A 19612-nucleotide genomic window follows, 5' to 3' on the forward strand; every position below is an offset into this window, starting at 1 on the left:
GCCGACCCGAAATCGAAACTGAAACCTAAGGACTCGAGTGTCCCTAAGATGGCTGCCGTGCCAGTGAAGAAATCGGTGCCCGTCGCCCCATCGGCTCCGTCGACCTCCGGTCCGCAGAAGCCGAGGAAGTCTGTCGATTCCGATGCTCCAAAATCGAAACCGACGCCCGAGGAAGGGGCCTCCAAGAAAGATGGTCGGCACGGATCAGCGGCTACGGCGCCGTCCAAGCCCGCCAAGGTCGGCTCCAAAGAGGCTATGCACAAGAAGTCTGCGCCCCGGCCTCAGGAATCGGAGGTGCCGAAGACTGCTTCCGCGCCCAAAACGCACAAGGCCCACGAAGAAGTCGGATCCGAGGGACCGCTCAAAGCACCCTTGTCGGCGACGAAACCCACTGGCAGTGTACCGTCCCCCATTGCGGAGTCACTGCAGTGGATCAGGGAGAAAGCCTTTGCTCCATCGGCTCCGATGCCATCACCGCAGCCGCAAAAGGACACTCCGGCAAAGCCTTCTGGAAAACTCCTCTTTCTCTTGCCACCTAAGGAGGCGCCGAAAGCGTTTTCGACGAAATCGGCTCCGAAACAGGGTTCCTCGCTGGCTGACCCTCTTCCACGTCGTGTACTCGAATCGGAAGACGATTCAGAGCGTTTCATCGATGCTGCCACCGGCAAGCTGACGCTCTATAAAAGGAAGATCACTTCTGAGCCGGTGGACTCCTACATCATCCCACTGAAGAAAAAGAGGGTGCCCCTTGACGCCTCAGGCCTCACGGAACCGATCCAGCCTCCTCCAAGAAGGAGCCCCACTCCCTCCCCAGAACACTCTGTGGTTGAGGGGTATGATGAGGATGAGCAGTACAATTTCCCTATCGATGAACCTGATGTACAACCGGATTCATACGATGACACTGGTGACCAGAACACCCAAGGTGTGGGCCAAGACCCGCAGACCTTTAATGCACGTGCATCCCCGACTGAGGACTCAGCAGGATTTCATGCACTAATTGAAAGGGCGGCGGCCAATCATGATGTGGACATGCATGCCGACCCGGTTGAGGAAGACTTCCTTTTCGACACCTTTGCAATATCTGAAAGGACAGTAAAAACACTTCCTATGCTGAAGGGTGTCCTCAAACATGCTGGGGACATTTTTAAGGAGCCTACGAGGGCGAGAGTGGTCAACCCTCGCATTGAAAAGAAGTACAGGCCTGCACCTGCGGACCCCGCCTACATCCGGGGACAATTGCCACTGGACTCTCTTGTGGTTGCCAATGCCAGGAAACGTGCCAACTCCCAGACAACGGGTGAAGCTCCTCCCCCGGATAAGGAGTCCAAAGTGCTAGAGGCAGGAGGCAAAAGAGTAGCTGCACAGGCAGCAAACTTTTGGCGCATCGCCAATACACAGGCGCTCCTGGCGCGTTACGATAGGGCGCACTACGACACCCTAGAACAGGTTATACAACACCTGCCCCCACAGTTCCAAGAAGGCACCAAAATGCTTATTGAGGAAGGAAAGCTAATATCAAACGCAGCCATCAAGTGTGCACTTGACGCTGCGGACACAGCTGCTAGGGCTATCAACACTAGCGTTATGCTGAGAAGACAAGCGTGGCTCCGCATCTCAGGGTTTAAGCAGGATATTCAGACAACAATTCTTAATCAGCCAGTCAATCCTGATAGTCTGTTTGGTCCGGATGTTGACACCACCCTAGAGAAAATAAAGAAAGACACAGAAACTGCTAAGTCTATGGGGGCCCTACAGTCCCAACAGTTTCGTGGCAGCAATTTTCGTCGCTCAGGTGCACGTGGCGTCACCAGAGGACAGATGGGTCAACAATCCCAGTTCTCCAAAGGTGGGGCGCAATCCTCGTTCCCTAAACAGAACAAGGGAGGTTACAGGAATAACAGCAACAGAGGTCGCGGCAGGGGAAACAACAGCTCCCGCACCTCTACTCCAAGCAAACAGTGACTCTCTGTCACTGCCCCCCGACCACCTAACACCTGTCGGGGGGAGACTGCAGCAGTTCCTGCCCGTCTGGAGAAACATCACCACAGACAGGTGGGTGCGACAATTAGTCCAGTATGGTTATTGCCTAGAGTTGAAATCCACTCCACCCAACATCCCACCAAGGCAAAGGCCTATGTCCGCAGAGCACTTGCACTAATTGCAGCAGGAAGTGGTGGCGATGCTGCAAAAAGGCGCAATCGAGCTCGTGCCGGTGGGGGAGGAAGGCACAGGGGTATATTCCCTGTACTTCCTTATTCCAAAGAAGGACGGTTCTCTCAGGCCCATTCTCGATCTACGTCCCCTCAACCTGTACATACTATCGGAACATTTCCACATGCTTACACTGCAGCAGATTCTTCCCTTGCTCAACCAGGGAGACTTCTTAGCAACCTTAGATCTCAAGGATGCTTATTTCCACATTCCACTACACCCGTCACACAGGAAATACCTCAGGTTCACTATTCAAGGCAGGCACTACCAGTTCAAAGTCCTACCCTTCGGAGTCACAACAGCCCCGAGGGTGTTCACCAAGTGTCTAGCGACAGTGGCGGCGCACCTCAGGAGGCAGAATATCCATGTCTACCCCTACCTAGACAACTGGCTCGTACAAGCCAAGTCAGAGCAACAGTGCGCCGCAGACATGTCGACTACAATTCGCCTGCTTCACGATCTGGGTTTCTCCCTGAACTACCCAAAATCGCATCTTCAGCCGGCACATGTCCGGCAGTTCCTGGGTGCTACGATCAACACCCTGACAGCCATGGCTCAGCCAAACCAAGTCAGAATCGACAGCATTCAGTCGCTGATCCAACGATTCAGACCACGACACTCCCTGCCAGCGAGAGTGTTCATGCAGTTGATAGGCATGATGGCCTCCTGCATCTTCATAGTCCCTCACGCACGGTTGCATATGCGCCCGCTCCAGGAGTGCTTAGCGAATCAGTGGACACAGGCTCGTGGGCAATTGACAGACCTAGTGTTGGTTACCAGTCGGGCATACGACTCTCTGCATTGGTGGACTCCACACAACCTTTGCAAGGGCCGACTGTTCCAAGAGCCTGTGCCGCAGATTATCCTGACAACGGACGCATCTCTCCAGGGATGGGGAGCTCATGTGCTCACTTACACAGTGCAGGGACTATGGACGACGCAGCAACAGAAGATGCACATCAACTATCTGGAACTGATGGCAATCTTCATGGCGCTCAAGTCCTTCATTGTACATCTGAGCAACAAGGTCGTGCTAGTCCGGACGGACAACATGACCGCGATGTACTACATTCAAAAGCAGGGAGGCACCCACTCGCCACAGCTGTCTCATCTGGCTCAGAGCATGTGGAAGTGGGCCATTCAGAGGAACATTTTCCTCATGGCAGAACACCTCCCAGGAAAGGACAATCAGATGGCGGATCTGCTCAGCAGATACAGCCATCAGATTCACGAGTGGGAGATACACCCTTCTGTTCTCCACCCGTACTTCCAGCAGTGGGGTCATCCGGAGATAGACCTGTTTGCCACAAAGGAGAACGCAAAATGCCGACTCTTTGCCGCCAGGTTCCCTCACCCACAGTCGCAGGGGAATGCGATATGGATGAACTGGTCAGGCAAATTTGCGTACGCTTTTCCGCCAGCCCCTCTAATACCGCTGGTCGCAAGAAAGCTAAGGCAGCACTCCATGACTCTCATCCTGGTTGCTCCAACGTGGGCACGCCAGGCTTGGTACACCACGTTCCTCGAACTCTCAGTGGTGCCGCATCAAAGACTGCGCCTCACGCCCAGTCTTTTGACGCAGAACCATGGAGACATTCAGCATCCAGATCCACAACAGCTCAACCTGGCGATCTGGCTCCTGAAGTCCTAGAGTTTGGATACCTTAACCTACCTCCAGAATGCATGAGTATCATCAAGGAGGCGAGGAAACCGACTACTAGAGCATGCTATGCTGCTAAGTGGAAGCGTTTTGTCATCTACTGTACGTCCAATGACATCAACCCACTAGATGCATCTATCCCCAACATCATCTGCTATCTGCTACATCTCTACAAGTGCAATCTGGCGTACACTTCCATTAGGATACATCTATCAGCCATAGCGGCTTATCTTCAGAACAGGCAGCACCTCTCTGTCTTCAGAGTGCCCGCCATTAAAGCCTTCCTTGAAGGTCTGAAGAGAGTCATTCCCCCAAGGACACCACCAGCTCCGGTGTGGAACCTTAACGTCGTTCTCACCAGACTGATGGGACCACCATTTGAGCCACTGCACTCGTGTGAGCTCCAATTCCTTACGTGGAAAGTGGCCTTTCTTATAGCTATTACGTCTCTGAGGCGTGTCAGTGAGCTGCAAGCGCTCACAATACAAGAGCCATTCATTCAAATTCACCCAAATAGGGTAGTGCTACGCACTAACCCTAAATTCCTTCCTAAGGTGGTGTCACAGTTTCATCTAAATCAGACCATTGACTTACCAGCATTCTTTCAAAACCCGCAAACGGTGGCGGAAAGGATGCTCCATACCTTAGATGTACGAAGGGCGTTGATGTACTACATAGACAGGACACAACACTTTCGAAAGACAAAGCAACTCTTTGTTGCCTTCGCACCACAACACAAAGGCAACCCAATCTCCAAGGCAGGGATAGCCAGGTGGATTGTTAAGTGCATCCAGATATGTTATCAGAAAGCGAAGCGCACTTTAACAATACCTCCCAGGGCGCACTCCACGCGCAAACTGGGGGCATCCATGGCTTTCCTGGGGAACATTCCTTTGGAGGACATTTGCAGAGCAGCCACGTGGGTCACACCACACACCTTCACAAAACACTACTGTGTTGATGTGCATTCCAAACAGCAAGCTGCTGTAGGACAGGCTGTTCTCAAAACACTTTTTCAGGTTTCTGCAGCTGGCACGGGCAACCGCCGCTGATGGAGGGACTGCTATGTATTCTATGCTAAGATATGAATTTAGCAGCCCACATGCCTCGAACTGAATATGCTACTTACCAGTATGCATCTGTTCTTGGCATGTAGGGCTGCTAACATTCATATCGCCCGCCCTCCTCCCCGGTGCCTGTCGCAGCTGCAGATATACTATTGTATTTATTCATTAGCATGGACATCCTTTACACTTTCACTCCATCTTCTGCCACAATGGCGAAAAACAATCTGGGGATGGAGCCGATGCCCATGCGCACTGTAGTCCAGGGGAGGAGCCACCTATCTCAGGATACTTCGAAGACTCTTCCAGGACAACAATGTGCAATCATCCGAGCCCAACACTAGGCGGCGATCTAATGCTAAGATATGAATGTTAGCAGCCCTACATGCCAAGAACAGATGCATACTGGTAAGTAGCATATTCATTATTTATTTACTTGAGTTTTATATAGCGCTGGTTCGACCCGGAGGTATCGGAGCGCTTTACATGAGGAGAGTTACATAGGTTACAAGTTACACATTGTTACAGAAGGTATGCCTAGATATCACTCGGGACATTTCCTAGAGGAATGGTAAGTAAATCAGTGTTGGAGGCATATGAGCTGCAGATCATACACTTTTGCAATAGATCGCCACCTGGTGTTGGGCTCGGATGATTACAGGTTGTTGTCTTCTTGGAAAAGGTCTTTGTAGTCACGAGATAGGTGACTCCTCCTGTGAGAAGTTGGCCTGATATATGATGTTTCCAATTCTGACACCACCTTGTATCAGTCCAAATAACCCCTTATGGTGTCTGGTTGTAAGTCAACCTTGTAGACAAGCTATCTTAATGTTAGCATAGACTAAGCAGCCTTAAAGGCTTAACTCAAGAGGTCGTGTTAAGCGAGCTGTTTTACCAATCACAGTCCTGTAATATCAAATGAAAGGACACCACACAAGTATATATTATAAAAATATATGTATTTATTACTCAAAGTAATCCCCAGTACTCTTTATGAATGAAGGGGCACAAGCGTTAAATCAAAAGCACAGTATAACATACAAAGTTGCACAATTATGGATGAGGGCGGGGGGCCACTCAGACCATATACTAAAAAAATGGTATAAGAGATACCAATCGATCAGTGGTTAGGCCTAGGGAATCGCTGGGAGCAGTCGGGACAAGCAATGCTGAAGTCGAGAAAAGCCCGCGGGATTCGGGTGCAGCGCTGAAAGCGCACGCATGCACCAATTTTAGTCAGTGGTGCGTAAAAGTTACACAAATAGAGTTTAAGGACACTTCCGCTGAACCTAGAAAGACAAAACTTTAGACACAGGCCCTAGAGGTGTGTACCAGTGTGGGAACACCGGCGTTGCAATGTTACCTCACCCACAGGAAGCGGGTGCATAGGGTCGAAGTGGCGTCGGGTTTCGTCACGCAGGTTCTTGGTGCTTGAAGCTGAAGAGGCTGCAGGCGCTGTGAAGGAGAAGTGTCTGGTGGGATCCAAGAGTGGATCCAAGTCGAAAAGTACCTGAAAGCAGAGGGGACAGAGTCTGGGTCACTCAGCAGTGACCAGGGTGGAACCAGGACGGAACCAGGCAATGTGGGGTGCAATCAGGTGGTTGTCGAGTAGCTTCTCTCCGCTGTCACGTGGGCTCTGGGGCATCTGCGACGTCCAGGAGCAGGTCACGATCTGTCCCACGTAGGCTCTCGCCGTCGGCGCTGTCGGCTTCAAGATTGGAGCAAACAACACTTGGCAAAAGCAAATGGGGGTGGGGTCGCACACTACTCACACACCAGCGGGATCGCCCCTAAGGACTGTGGTAAGTGTAGTTCGTGTTCCGCGATGCATCTTCTTTCGATTCTCTGCTATCTTCGCTATCTTCGCCATCCCTGGACACGTGTTTCGGGGTATTTACCCCTCATCAGCAGGGATTGGCAAAAGCAATCCACGCGGAACCGGAAGATTGCTTCTCACTCGGACCAGGAAGATTGCTTCTCACTCGGACCAGGAGGGTCAGAGTGGGGGCTCCTTTTCAGGGGAGCTGGTGTAAATCTGGAGCAACCAGAATCTCAAGTCGTATTTCGAGTTTCGTCGGCACAGGGGCCACAAGCCGGCTGGCAAGGGACCGGGCCAACGCGTTGAGCCAAAAGAAGCAGAAGGGCCCCACGCAGCACTCGAGTGTAGAGGGGTGAACTTCGGTGCAAGAGTGGCTCAGGGTTGGGGCTTCTCAAACCCCGGTGTACAGCTTCGAGGGTCACTCGTGGGCTGCACGGTCAGCGTCTCGTGGTCTTTTCAAGATGGCGTGCCCCACGCTTCCGGTCGCCTCCACGGGTCTCAGCTCTGCAGGGACTGTGGATCGGGCTGTAAGAAGGCAGGCAAGCTTGATCTCGTCGATCTCTGTCGCTCGAGTTCCGGCGGGAACTGCAACAAAGCAGACGTCGAGGGCTGGATGGTGCCTGTTTGCGCAGGGTGGTCACTCCTTGACCACAAGGGAGATTCTTCAGTCTTCTACGTTGAGTAGGATGTCGAAGGGTCCAGAGTTTCGTTTCTTATGTTTCATCAGGATAATCTAAAGTGCATTGGCACTGCTCCCATTCTTATACCAATCTAGGGGGCTGGATTACCTGCTAGGTCCCCTCCTATGGGTGGGACCCAGGAAGGGGGTGGGTACACCCCTTTCCTTTGATCCAGGCCGCGTTGGGTCGGGGGCTGGGGTGCCCCAGAACCGGTTTGCCCCGATTATGCAAGGGGCAGCCTTGTGCGCCCCAAGCAGTGTCTGGTTTCTTTCAAACCTCCCTGCTACAATCCACTATCTCCTGTCTGGGGGGGGGGGTGAGACCTCCCTGCGACAGGAAACCCTTTGTCCAGGCCCCCTTGGCTGAGTTTCGGTCAGCTACAGGGGGGTCAGACTTGTGTCTGTGGCAGAAGCATCCATTTTGTGGATCTGAGGCTCTTTTTAAAATTAACCGCATTTCAGTAAAGTAACATGTCTTCCACCCTCTAGAGGGGTGGAATGCTATCCCAGTCGCCAGGACTGGCGAGGGGATAGTATTCCAAATCATATGACACCTTACACGACATGTTTTGATAAAGCCAAACCAAAGTTGCTATATAACCGCGAGGATTATAATGCACTTAATAGTATATGGTATGGCATTATCCTGAAACAGCTTAGGGAGTTGTTCCCGACAGCTGCAGACGGGCTCAGCTCATGCTAGAGCTCCATCTCACATTAAACCATGCACTCTGCCTCCAGGATTGATGAGGCCTTCCATAGGAGTGGCTCACAGGTTTATATGTTTCCAGATATAGGTTTAGATATAGGTATACTATATCTAAGCAAGAGGGGATCACACCATCTTGCCCCAGCTGAGTGATCAGCCAGTTGTGTCACTTTAAGAACCAGCCAGGGGTGGCCAAAGATATGCTGCAGCCCCTAGTAGGCCTTGGTGGCACCTATGCCCTGGGCACCTATAGTGCATGGTACAGGGGCTGACGAGGAGTCCATTTCCAATTGTGGTATGTACCTATAGCACATGTATTATTAATTTAGAGAGAGAACAGCCGGCTGGGAGTCTGATTAGCAGGCCCACAGCCTCAGTAGTCGAAAACCAGTGAAGCAAAGAGCAAAAATTTGGGGTGACCATAGGATAGCAGACCCTACTCTCCTACACAACCCCCCCAAACGCAGGGACATTAAACTTAACCATGACCAGATAAGTCTTCATGTTCTAAGTGGAAGTACCTGGAGAGACCATCTGCATTACCATGGTCAGTCCCTGGGCGGTGCTCCACTGTAAAGTCCATCCCCTGTAGGGAAATGGACCACCTGAGCAGTTTGGGATTTTCACCCTTCATCTGATTTAGCCACAAGAGGGGTTTATGGTCTGTCTGAACTAGGAAGTGAGTTCCAAACAAGTAGGACCTCAACTTCTTCAGGGCCCAAACCACAGCAAAGGCCTCCCTCTCAATGGCTGACCAACGTTTCTCTCTAGGGGTCAGCCTTCTGCTAATGAAAGCAATGGGCTGGTCTTGACCATCTTGATTAAGTTGTGAAAGCACAGCTCCCACCCCCAACTCAAAAGCATCTGTCTGTACAATGAACTGTTTGGAGTAGTCAGGACTCTTCAGGATAGGTGCAGAGCACATGGCCTTCTTCAGGTCATCAAATGCCTTTTGACAGCTAACTGTCCACTGAACCTTTTTTGGCATCTTCTTTGATGTCAAGTCATTTAATGGTGTCACAATGGACCCATAGTTTTTCACAAACTTTCTGTAATACCCAGTCAGGCCCAAGAAGGCTCTGACTTGTGTCTGGGTAACTGTAGGAGCCCAGTCCTGTATGGTCTGGATCTTGCTCTCCAGTGGCTGAACCTGACCCCCACCTACTAGGTGGCCCAGGTATACAACCTTACTCTGCCCTATCTGGCACTTGGTAGCCTTGATAGTCAGGCCTGCCTTTTGCAGGGCCTCTAGAACCTTCTTCAGGTGGATCAGGTGTTCCTCCCAGGTGGAGCTAAAGACAGCAATATCATCTAGATATGCTGCACAAAAGTCATCCAGCCCAGCAAGGACTTGATTCACCAACCTTTGGAAGGTGGCAGGTGCATTCTTCAAGCCAAAGGGCATTACCACAAACTGATTATGTCCACTAGGGGTAGAGAATGCTGTCGTGGCTTTTGACTCTTCAGCTAGTCTGATCTGCCAGTAGCCAGCTGTCAAATCAAATGTGCTCAGAAACTTGGCAGAAGCCAATTTATCAATGAGCTCATCTGCTCTTGGAATGGGATGTGCATCTGTCCTAGTGACCACATTGAGACCTCTGTATTCCACACAAAACCTCATTTCTCTCTTTCCATCTTGGGTATGAGGTTTTGGCACAAGGACCACTGGGCTGGCCCATGGGCTCTCTGATGGCTCAATCACTCCAAGCTCCAACATCTTTTGCACCTCAGCCTTTATACAATCCCTGACATGGTCAGGTTGCCTGTAGATTTTATTCTTGACAGGCAGACTGTCACCAGTGTCCACCTCATGGGTGTGCACCAGTTAGTTTGACTGGGTGTGAGTGAAAACAAGTGTCTGTGGGCTTGCAAAACCTGTCTGCAGTCCATCTGTTGCTGGTCAGTGAGGCTGCCTGCCAAGGCTACTCCATCAACTGAACCATCATCAGGGTTCTGGGAAAGCAGGTCTGGGAGAGGGTCACTCTCTTCCTCCTGTTCCCCATCTGTGGCCATGAGCAAGCTCATGTCCTCCCTGTCCACAAATGCTTTCAAACGATTCACATGGAGCACCCTGTGGGGGCTCCTAGGCGTTCCAAAGTCAACCAGATAGGTGACTTCTCCCTTTTTCTCAATGATAGGGTAGGGTCCAGTCCATTTGTCCTGGAGTGCTGCTGGGGCCACTGGCTCCAACACCCACACCTTCTGCCCTGGCTGGAACTCAACCAGAACAGCCTTTTGGTCATGCCAAGCTTTCTGCAATTCTTGACTGTCCTCCAGGTTTTTGGTGCTCTCTCCATGTATTCAGCCATCCGGGAGCGGAGACCCAGTACATAGTCCACCACATCTAGCTTAGGCTTTTTGAGAGGTAACTCCCATCCTTCCTTCACCAAACATAGTGGACCCCTCACAGGGTGGCCAAACAAAAGTTCAAAAGGGCTGTAGCCAACCCCCTTCTGTGGGACCTCTCTGTAAGCAAAGAGCAAGCAGGGTAAAAGGATGTCCCATTTCCGCCTAAGCTTCTCTGGTAACCCTTTTATCATTCCCTTGAGGGTCTTGTTGAATCTCTCCACAAGCCCATTGCACTGTGGGTGATAGGGTGTGGTAAACTTGTAGTTTACTCCACATTCCTTCCACATTGCTTTTAAGTAACCAGACATGAAGTTTGTACCTCTGTCTGATAGTACCTCCTTTGGAAAGCCCACTCTTGAGAAAACTGCAATGAGGGCTTTTGCCACCACAGGTGCTGTGGTGGTCCTTGGGGGAATTGCCTCTGGGTACCTGGTGGCATGATCCACTACCACCAGTATAAATCTGTTCCCAGATGCTGTTTGAGGATCCATGGGACCCACGATATCTATTCCAACTCTTTTTTAAAGGGTACCCTCACCACAGGTAGTGGTATCAGGGGGGCCTTTGTTGTGCCACCTGACTTACCACTGGCTTGGCAAGTGACACAGGAGCGACAAAACTCCTTGACATTTTCTGACATGAGGCCAGTGAAAGTGTGGAACAAGCCTGTCCTAAGTCTTGTTCTGGCCTAAGTGTCCTGCAAGGGGAATATCATGGGCCAAGGTGAGAAGGAAACCCCTAAACTTCAAAGGTATAACCAACCTCCTGGTTGTACCAGGCTTGGGGTCTCTAGCCTCTGAGTAAAGGAGTCCATCATCCCAATACACTTTATGGGCACCTTGGGCTTTCCCTGCAGTCTCATCAGCAGCTTGCTGTCTGAGGGGTTCATGTGAAGGGCAATCTAATTGGGCCTGCCCCAGGTCTGCCCTTGAGGGTCCCCCTGTCCCCAGAAACTCAACCTGATCAGGCTCAAGTTCCTCAGAGACAGTCTCCTCTTGGACTGCAGGATCAGTTTCCTGTGAAATCTGATCCTCAACCTGGGGCAAGGTGGAAGGCACTGCCTTAATCCTCTTGCTCCTTCTCTTGGGTTGTGGTTGGTCTATTCCAAGATCCACCACTGGTTCAGGAAGACACTTCTTAGCCTGCGTCCTTGTCACTGCAAGGACATGTGCTGAAATCCCTAGCATTTCTGCATGAGTCCTGTACTCCACTTCTGACCAAACTGAGCTTTCAAGATCATTGCCTAACAGACAATCTTCTGGGAGGTCTGCACTCACAACAACTTTCTTTAGGCCATCTACCCCTCCCCAGGAGAAGTTCACAACAGCCACACTATGGGAAGTAGTGGAGTTGCTTGCATTGGTCACTAGGTAACTTTCACCTAGTACAATCTGTCCAGGGTCCACAAAGTCAGGTGTCACCATAGTGACACTGGCACATGTGTCCCTGTAGGCCTGAGCCAGTTTCTTATTTATCAAAGTGAAGGACTGGACTTTTAACAGAACCAGCGGTGCCAGGGAACAACACCTATAACCTTCATGGGATACCTGTTTCGGCGCACAAGTGACAGAGACACGGGACACTTCCTTCGGCGTCAAAGATCAGCGTTTATTTACTGCAGGGAAACAAGAGTCATTAGAAGTACATCGGCATGTAGGTTCTGCGAGTCTGCTTCAAATTGCATATGTAGGTCGCTCTCTTTTATACAAAATGTTGCCATTGCACAACATGCGAACAAAAGATTACAATTCAGTTCCCACAGTAAACTTCAAAAGGGTCGCTTTCATGTGTTCAGAAACCCGGAACATAATTACAGTAGCAATGCCGGTTCCCAACTGTAAAAGTACATCTTCCCACCATTAGGCACACCCATTAGAGTTGTAAATGACCAAGAAGAAGAAACAAGAGCAGCTGCAAGGAAGTCAGACACGTGTAGAGAAAGGAGTGTGGGGTTAATATCGGAAGCATGATCGTAGGATCAAAGAGCTGGATCCCATCGCCTGCACGGCTGTCACAATAGACCGGCACGACCAGATTACCCTCAAGCTGAGCCATCTGCCTTCGCTGTGTCATTCCTCCGGCCATAAAGACGCATGAAAGGAATATGCGTCTTCCGCAAGGCTTGGGAACTAGAGGGTCAGGGGGCGAACAGTTACCTGCTCGCTGACTACGTGAGGGCAAGAAACAAAAATGGATGCCGTATCTAAAATGGAACCCGAGGGTTCAGATGAAGAACCCGTAATATTAGGCGAACCCTAACAGGTAGTGTAGCGAAAATGCATACACTTACCGAACTCGCCATTTACGGTTCATAGATACTAAACTCGTCCATATTCGGTAATGCCCAGAACGTTGTAATAATTTTTACGGAACCTCAAAAGGCGTCTGCCTATATTTGCCCAGGTTACTGGGACTCACTGTAGTGGACAAAGCTAAGTCCACATCATATAGGAGAACTGCCTGAGTAGGAATTCTGGCTAGGCCAGATTCCATCTCAGTACCCAAGGTTAACCCTACTATACCCTTTGGTTGTGTACCACCACTGTTAACTGTACTAGGGGGTGCAGGTGCTTTAGGAGCTACAGTGGTGGGGACTGGATTTTTCCTGGTGCAGTCACTGCCCCAGTGTGAAACTGATTTACAGGTATTACACCAAGGTTTCTTTGGGCCATCATTCTTCTTTTTCTTTCCATTTTGGGAACCACCCTCCTTATTATTAGTTTGAGGCCTGAAGACTTCTGGTCCTTTTCTTTATCTTTCTGATTCCCACCCTTCTGGTCTGTTTTCTTCTGGTCACCACCTTGGTTCTGGGGTTTCTGCTTAATCCTTGTTCTGACCCATTTGTCTGCCTTCTTTCCCAATTCTTGGGGAGTGGTCAGATCAGAGTCAATAAGGTATTGATGCAACAGCTGGTTCTGATAGTTATTAAGGATCTGCTCTCTCATTATAAGATTGTACAATCCTGTATAGTCTGAAACTTTACTTCCCTGCAACCAACCCTCCAGAGCCTTAGTGGCACAATCAACAAAATCAGTCCAGTCCTGAGTCTGTGCTTTTTGGGTGTCTCTGAACAACAATATTTATTGCTCAGTGGTTAGGCCAAACCCTTCAATAAGAGCACTCTTCAGGACAGAGTAGTTTTTGGCATCCTCCGGTCTAACTGTGAGGAGCCTATCCCTCCCTTTCTCAGAAAAGGAGTACCATAAAATTGCAGCCCACTGATCCTGAGGAACCTGCTGTACCATGCAGGCTCTCTCAAGAGCAGTCATCCATTTGTGGATGTCATCCCCTTCCTTGTAGGGGGGCACACTTTTTGTCAGGTTTCTATTATCATAGCTCCTGTCTTTCTCTCTAGGAATTATGCTGCCACCAGTGGCATCTAAGCCACACAACTTTTGTTCTCTTGCCAAGGCAAGTCTAGCTTGAGCCAGGGCTACCTCCTCCCTCTCTATCTGGAGTTTGACAGCCCTCATCCTGGCCCTATGCTCTATCTTCTGAGAGGAAGTCATTCCTCTCTGAGATTCTCTTGAGGCACTAGAAATATGAGAGTCCCCTGATAGAGATCTCACCCTTCTGTTGCCTGGGAGAATGATATTATGTGATCTGGGGAGGTGCTGGCCCTCTCCATTCCCAAGTAGGTCTAAGTTGGCCTGGTTAAGCCTGGCAACTACAACCTGGTTACCCCTCTGATCCTCATTCTCAGGATCCTCTACATCTGAGTCCTCCTCCTCCTCTTCTTCCTCCTCTACATCTTCCTCCTCTGGAGTGGTCTCAGTTACAGGGGGGTTCACTCCATCTCCTGATTCTAAGGGAGCTGCATTCGCCTTATCTAAGTCATCCTGTTCTAGAATGGCTATCAGGGTAGGACTGGTGGGACTTCTGCCCCTTTTTAGCCCCCTTGAAATGCACAAGGCAATCCAGTCTTTGTGGCTAAGTTTGTCATAGCTGGAAGTTGCCTTGGTCAGGTCAACTGTCACAGGCAGAGAGCTTGGAGCTTCACCTGTGCCAGACATGACTCTAGTGTGGTGTAAGTGATGCACCTACTGTACCTTGCTAGTGAGTTGTAGTCAGGATGTGCTAATCCCTTCAACCTACAACTACTAAGTTCAGTAGAACTTAAATATGCTAAGCTTTTGATTTATATGTACCTAAGGTACTTGATGTGATCTCTCAATTTGATAAAAAGATTGCAATGGTAAAACAGCAAGCTCAAATCCGCACCTCTGCGCACCAATGTGAGAAGTTGGCCTGGTATATGATGTTTCCAATTCTGGAACCACCTTGTATCAGTCCAAATAACCCTTTATGGTGTCTGGTTGTAAGTCAACCTTGTAGACAAGCTATCTTAATGGTAGCATAGACTAAGCAGCCTTAAAGGCTTAACTCAAGAGGTCGTGTTAAGCGAGCTGTTTTACCAATCACAGTCCTGTAATATCAAATGAAAGGACACCTCACAAGTATATATTATAAAAATATATGTATTTATTACTCCAAATAATCCCCAGTACTCTTTATGAATAAAGGGGCACAAGCGTTAAATCAAAAGCACAGTATAACATACAAAGTTGCACAATTATGGATGAGGGCGGGGGGCCACTCAGACCATATACTAAAAAAGAGTAGATGAGCCCCTATAGTCTCGCTTGCTCGATGCGCATGCGCATCGACAGGCGAGACCTAAAAAATGGTATAAGAGATACCAATCGATCAGTGGTTAGGCCTAGGGCCTAGGGAATCGCTGGGAGCAGTCGGGACAAGCAATGCTGAAGTCTGGAAAAGCCCGCGGGAATCGGGTGCAGCGCTGAAAGCGCACGCATGCACCAATGTTAGTCAATGGTGCGTACAAGTTACACAAATAGAGTTTAAGGACACTTCCGCTGAACCTAGAAAGACAAAACTTTAGACACAGGCCCTAGAGGTGTGTACCAGTGTGGGAACACCGGCGTTGCAATGTTACCTCGCCCACAGGAAGTGGGTGCAAAGGGTAGAAGTGGCGTCGGGTTTCGTCACGCAGGGTCTTGGTGCTTGAAGCTGAAGAGGCTGCAGGCGCTGTGAAGGAGAAGTGTCCGGTGGGATCCAAGAGTGGATCCAAGTCAAAGCACCTGAAAGCAGAGGGGACAGAGTCTGGGTCACTCAGCAGTGACCAGGGTGGAACCAGGACGGAACCAGGCAATGTCGGGCGCAATCAGGTGGTTGTCGAGGAGCTTCTCTCCGCTGTCACGTGGGCTCTGGGGCATCTGTGACGTCCAGGAGCAGGTCACGATCTGTCCCACGTAGGCTCTCGCCGTCTGTGCTGTCGGCTTCAAGATTGGAGCAAACACTTGGCAAAAGCAATACACGCAGAACTGGAAGATTGCTTCTCACTCGGACCAGGAGGGTCAGAGTGGGGGCTCCTTTTCAGGGGAGCTGGTGTAAATCTGGAGCAACCAGAATCACAAGTCGTATTTCGAGTTTCGTCGGCACAGTGGCCGCAAGCCGGCTGGCAAGGGACCGGGCCAACGCGTTGAGCCAAAAGAAGCAGAAGGGCCCCACGCAGCACTCGTCGAGTGTAGAGGGGTAAACTTCGGTGCAAGAGTGGCTCAGGGTTGGGGCTTCTCAAACCCCGGTGTACAGCTTCGAGGGTCACTCGTGGGCTGCACGGTCAGCGTCTCGTGGTCTTTTCAAGATGGCGTGCCCCACGCCTCCGGTCGCCTCCACGGGTCTCAGCTCTGCAGGGACTGTGGATCGGGCTGTAAGAAGGCAGGCAAGCTTGATCTCGTCAATCTCTGTCGCTCGAGTTCCGGCGGGAACTGCAACAAAGCAGACGTCGAGGGCTGGATGGTGCCTGTTTGCACAGGGTGGTCACTCCTTGGCCACAAGGAAGATTCTTCAGTCTTCTACGTTGAGTAGGATGTCGAAGGGTCCAGAGTTTCGTTTCTTATGTTTCATGAGGATAATCTAAAGTGCATTGGCACTGCTCCCATTCTTATACCAATCTAGGGGGCTGGATTACCTGCTAGGTCCCCTCCTATGGGTGGGACCCAGGAAGGGGGTGGGTACACCCCTTTCCTTTGATCCAGGCCGCGCTGGGTCGGGGGCTGGGGTGCCCCAGAACCGGTTTGGCCCGATTATGCAAGGGGCAGCCTTGTGCGCCCCAAGCAGTGTCTGGTTTCTTTCAAACCTCCCTGCTACAATCCACTATCTCCTGTCTGGGGGGGTGCGACACCTCCCTGTGACAGGAAACCGTTTGTCCAGGCCCCCTTAGCTTAGTTTCGGTCAGCTACAGGGGGTCAGACTTGTGTCTGTGGCAGAAGCATCCATTTTGTGGATCTGAGGCTCTTTTTAAAATTAACCGCATTTCAGTAAAGTAACATGTCTTCTCCCTCTAGAGGGGTGGAATGCTATCCCTGTCGCCAGGACTGGCGAGGGGATAGTATTCCAAATCGTATGACACCTTACACGACATGTTTTGATAAAGCCAAACCAAAGTTGCTATATAACCGCGAGGATTATAATGCACTTAATAGTATATGGTATGGCATTATCCTGAAACAGCTTAGGGAGTTGTTCCCGACGGCTACAGACAGGCTCAGCTCATGCTAGAGCTCCATCTCACATTAAACCACGCACTCTGCCTCCAGGATTGATGAGGCCTTCCATAGGAGTGGCTCACAGGTTTATATGTGTCCAGATATAGGTTTAGATATAGGTATACTATATCTAAGCAAGAGGTGATTACACCATCTTGCCCCAGCTGAGTGATCAGCCAGTTGTGTCAATTTAAGAACCAGCCAGGGGTGGCAAAAGGTTCGAGGCATGTGGGCTGCTAAATTCACATCTATAGCATAGATCGCTGCCTAGTGTTGGGTCCGGATGATTGCACATTGTTGTCCTGGAAGAGTCTTCGAAGTATCACGAGATAGGTGGCTCCTCCCCTGGACTACAGTGCGCATGGGCATCGACTCCATCCCCAGATTGGTTTTTTCCGCCATTGGGTTCGGATGTGATTTCGACGTCTCCTGTTCGGAGTCGTTACAAAACTTTTTCAAGGCCAAAAGGCCTTCCTCATACGTCGGTATTGTTCGCGTTCGGTCCCGTTTAACTTCCAACTCGTCGAGTCGGATATCCGGGGAGTCGTGTTACTCTTCGGTGATTGAGGCCTAGTAGACGCAGCAAGACTTCGACGACATGGAGCGGAGTCCTTTCAAGAAATGTCCCGTGTGTGGATCCAAGTACCCACACGTCGACGTCCATCCTGTGTGCAACAAGTGCCTGTCGCCGGACCACGACGAGGCCAACTGTATGGCCTGTTCCAGATTTCGAAAAAAAAAAAAACGATCAAGCTTCGGCGCGTGGCGCGCCTCGAGGCCCAGCGATCGGCTCCAGCACCGGTGGACATCGACGACGCAGAAGAGCAAGAGCTTCAGTTGCAGATTTCACCTGCACCGGTGGTGGTCGAGTCCGACTACGAAGCGGACGTCGAAGGCCAAGACCTAGAGGAAATCGTCGATGAGGTAGGGGACGACGAGGAAGCTTATGGGGCCATGGAAGATAGCCCGGAGGATGAGCTATGCCCCGTTCGTACTCTTACAAAGGCTCAGGTCGCGGGATCGCCACTCGGCCTTACCCAAGACCTTACACCTCTATCCACGGCCCCGCCTTCAGGCCCGGCTGCGGACACCTCAGCGGAGCCGCCATTATCGAAATCGAAACCAAAACCATCGGTGTCGACGATAACTAAGATGGCCGAGGCGCCATAGACACCGAAGACGCCTGCTCCACCATCGACGCCGTCGTCTTCGGAGGCCTCGAAGCCAAAGAAAGCTGTCGACCAGGCAAAGGTGCCGAAGGTGGTCAAGGAGCCAAGCTCGAAGAAGGCCGTCGAGCCGGGCTCAAGCAAAGCGGTCGAGCCGAAATCCAAAAAGGCTGTCGAGCCTGCCTCGGGGAAGTCTGTCGACCCAAAGAACAAGGGGGCCGTCGAGTCGAAGTCAGCCAAGGGCGCCGAGCCGAAGTCTGGGGTCCCGACGCCAAAAGCAAAGGATACTGCTCCAAAGCCGTCTGCGTCCGCGGCCGTGGACAGTGATCGAAGCGCACCGGTCCAGGGTGCTCCTGCGCCTCGCGCAGACAAGCAGAAGTCATCGACGCTCGGGTCTTCCCCTGGAGGCGTACCGAGGGCATCGGTCGGGTCAACGAAACCATCCGCTTCCTTTACGAAGCAGGTCTCGGACTCCCTCAAGCGCATTAAGGACAAGGCACTGGCATCGGAACCGAAGACTCCTTCCGCACCGAAGCCGGCTGACCTACCAAAAAAGACCTCGACGCCGATCCTCTACATGTTACAGCCTAAGGTGGCGCCGAAGGCCTTGGCACCGCGGTCGGTGCCCACTGACTCGGTGTCGAAGCCAACTCCCCCAGCTGGGGGTTTAAGTCATTGACAGCCTTTAATTGAAGAGCGGTCGGAACGTTACATCGATGCCGACACCGGGAAACTCACGCTCTACAAGAGGAATATAACATCACAGCCTTTGTGGTCGTATACTATTCCTCTGAAACGCAAGAGGCCTGCACCAGAAACACCAGTTCCGGTTGAACAGATCCTTACACAGCCTAGGAGGAGTGCAACACCTTCTCCCACTTACTCTGGTGGGGATGAAGGAGAGCAAGATGAGGAGTACAACTTTCCTGCAAACACAGAGCCTGATGAGCAACAAGACTCATGGATGGACACAGGTGATCAAGGGGACCAGCAAGCAGTCCATGATCCTCAGATTTATAACGTAAAGACGTCTCCCACTGAAGATTCTGCGGCATTTAATGCCTTAATTGAAAGGGCAGCTACAAATCATAAAGTGGAAATGCATGCTGACCCTGTGGAGGTGGACTTCCTGTTTGACACTTTCTCCACTGCAGAAAAAACAGTCAAGACTCTCCCAATGCTAAAAGGGGTCCTTAAACATGCGGCAGACATTTTCAAAGAGCCCACGAGATCAAGGGTTGTCAACCCTAGAATAGAGAAGAAATACCGGCCGGCACCTGGCGATCCAACCTACATCAAGGACCAGTTGCCTTAGGACTCTTTGGTGGTCTCTAATGCCTGCAAGAGGGCGAACTCCCAAACCACGGGTGAAGCTCCTCCCCC

At 51.0% G+C, this 19612-nt stretch overlaps 2 protein-coding genes across 5 annotated transcripts in view; one reads left to right on the forward strand and one right to left on the reverse strand.

The window, feature by feature from the left end:
- The window catches only part of HDLBP (high density lipoprotein binding protein), a 1657332-nt gene that overhangs the window by 514806 nt on the left and 1122914 nt on the right, over window positions 1–19612 (forward strand). The gene's annotated exons all lie outside the window — the stretch shown is intronic.
- On the reverse strand, window positions 12668–17808 carry LOC144792289 (uncharacterized). The gene is made up of 2 exons (XM_078667237.1): window positions 15172–17808; window positions 12668–15103 (listed from the first exon to the last, which is right to left on the reverse strand). The coding sequence occupies exon 2, from the start codon at window positions 14505–14507 to the stop codon at window positions 13575–13577; it is 933 nt and encodes a 310-aa protein (XP_078523363.1). The 5' UTR covers window positions 14508–15103; window positions 15172–17808; the 3' UTR covers window positions 12668–13574.

Source organism: Lissotriton helveticus, chromosome 11 (assembly GCF_964261635.1).
Source record: "Lissotriton helveticus chromosome 11, aLisHel1.1, whole genome shotgun sequence".
NCBI classification, from domain to species: Eukaryota; Metazoa; Chordata; class Amphibia; order Caudata; family Salamandridae; genus Lissotriton; species Lissotriton helveticus.

What these genes read in the sequence shown, in the direction of transcription:
- LOC144792289 (XM_078667237.1), bottom strand. Translation starts at nt 14,507, where the DNA reads ATGTCTGGCACAGGTGAAGCTCCAAGCTCTCTGCCTGTGACAGTTGAC.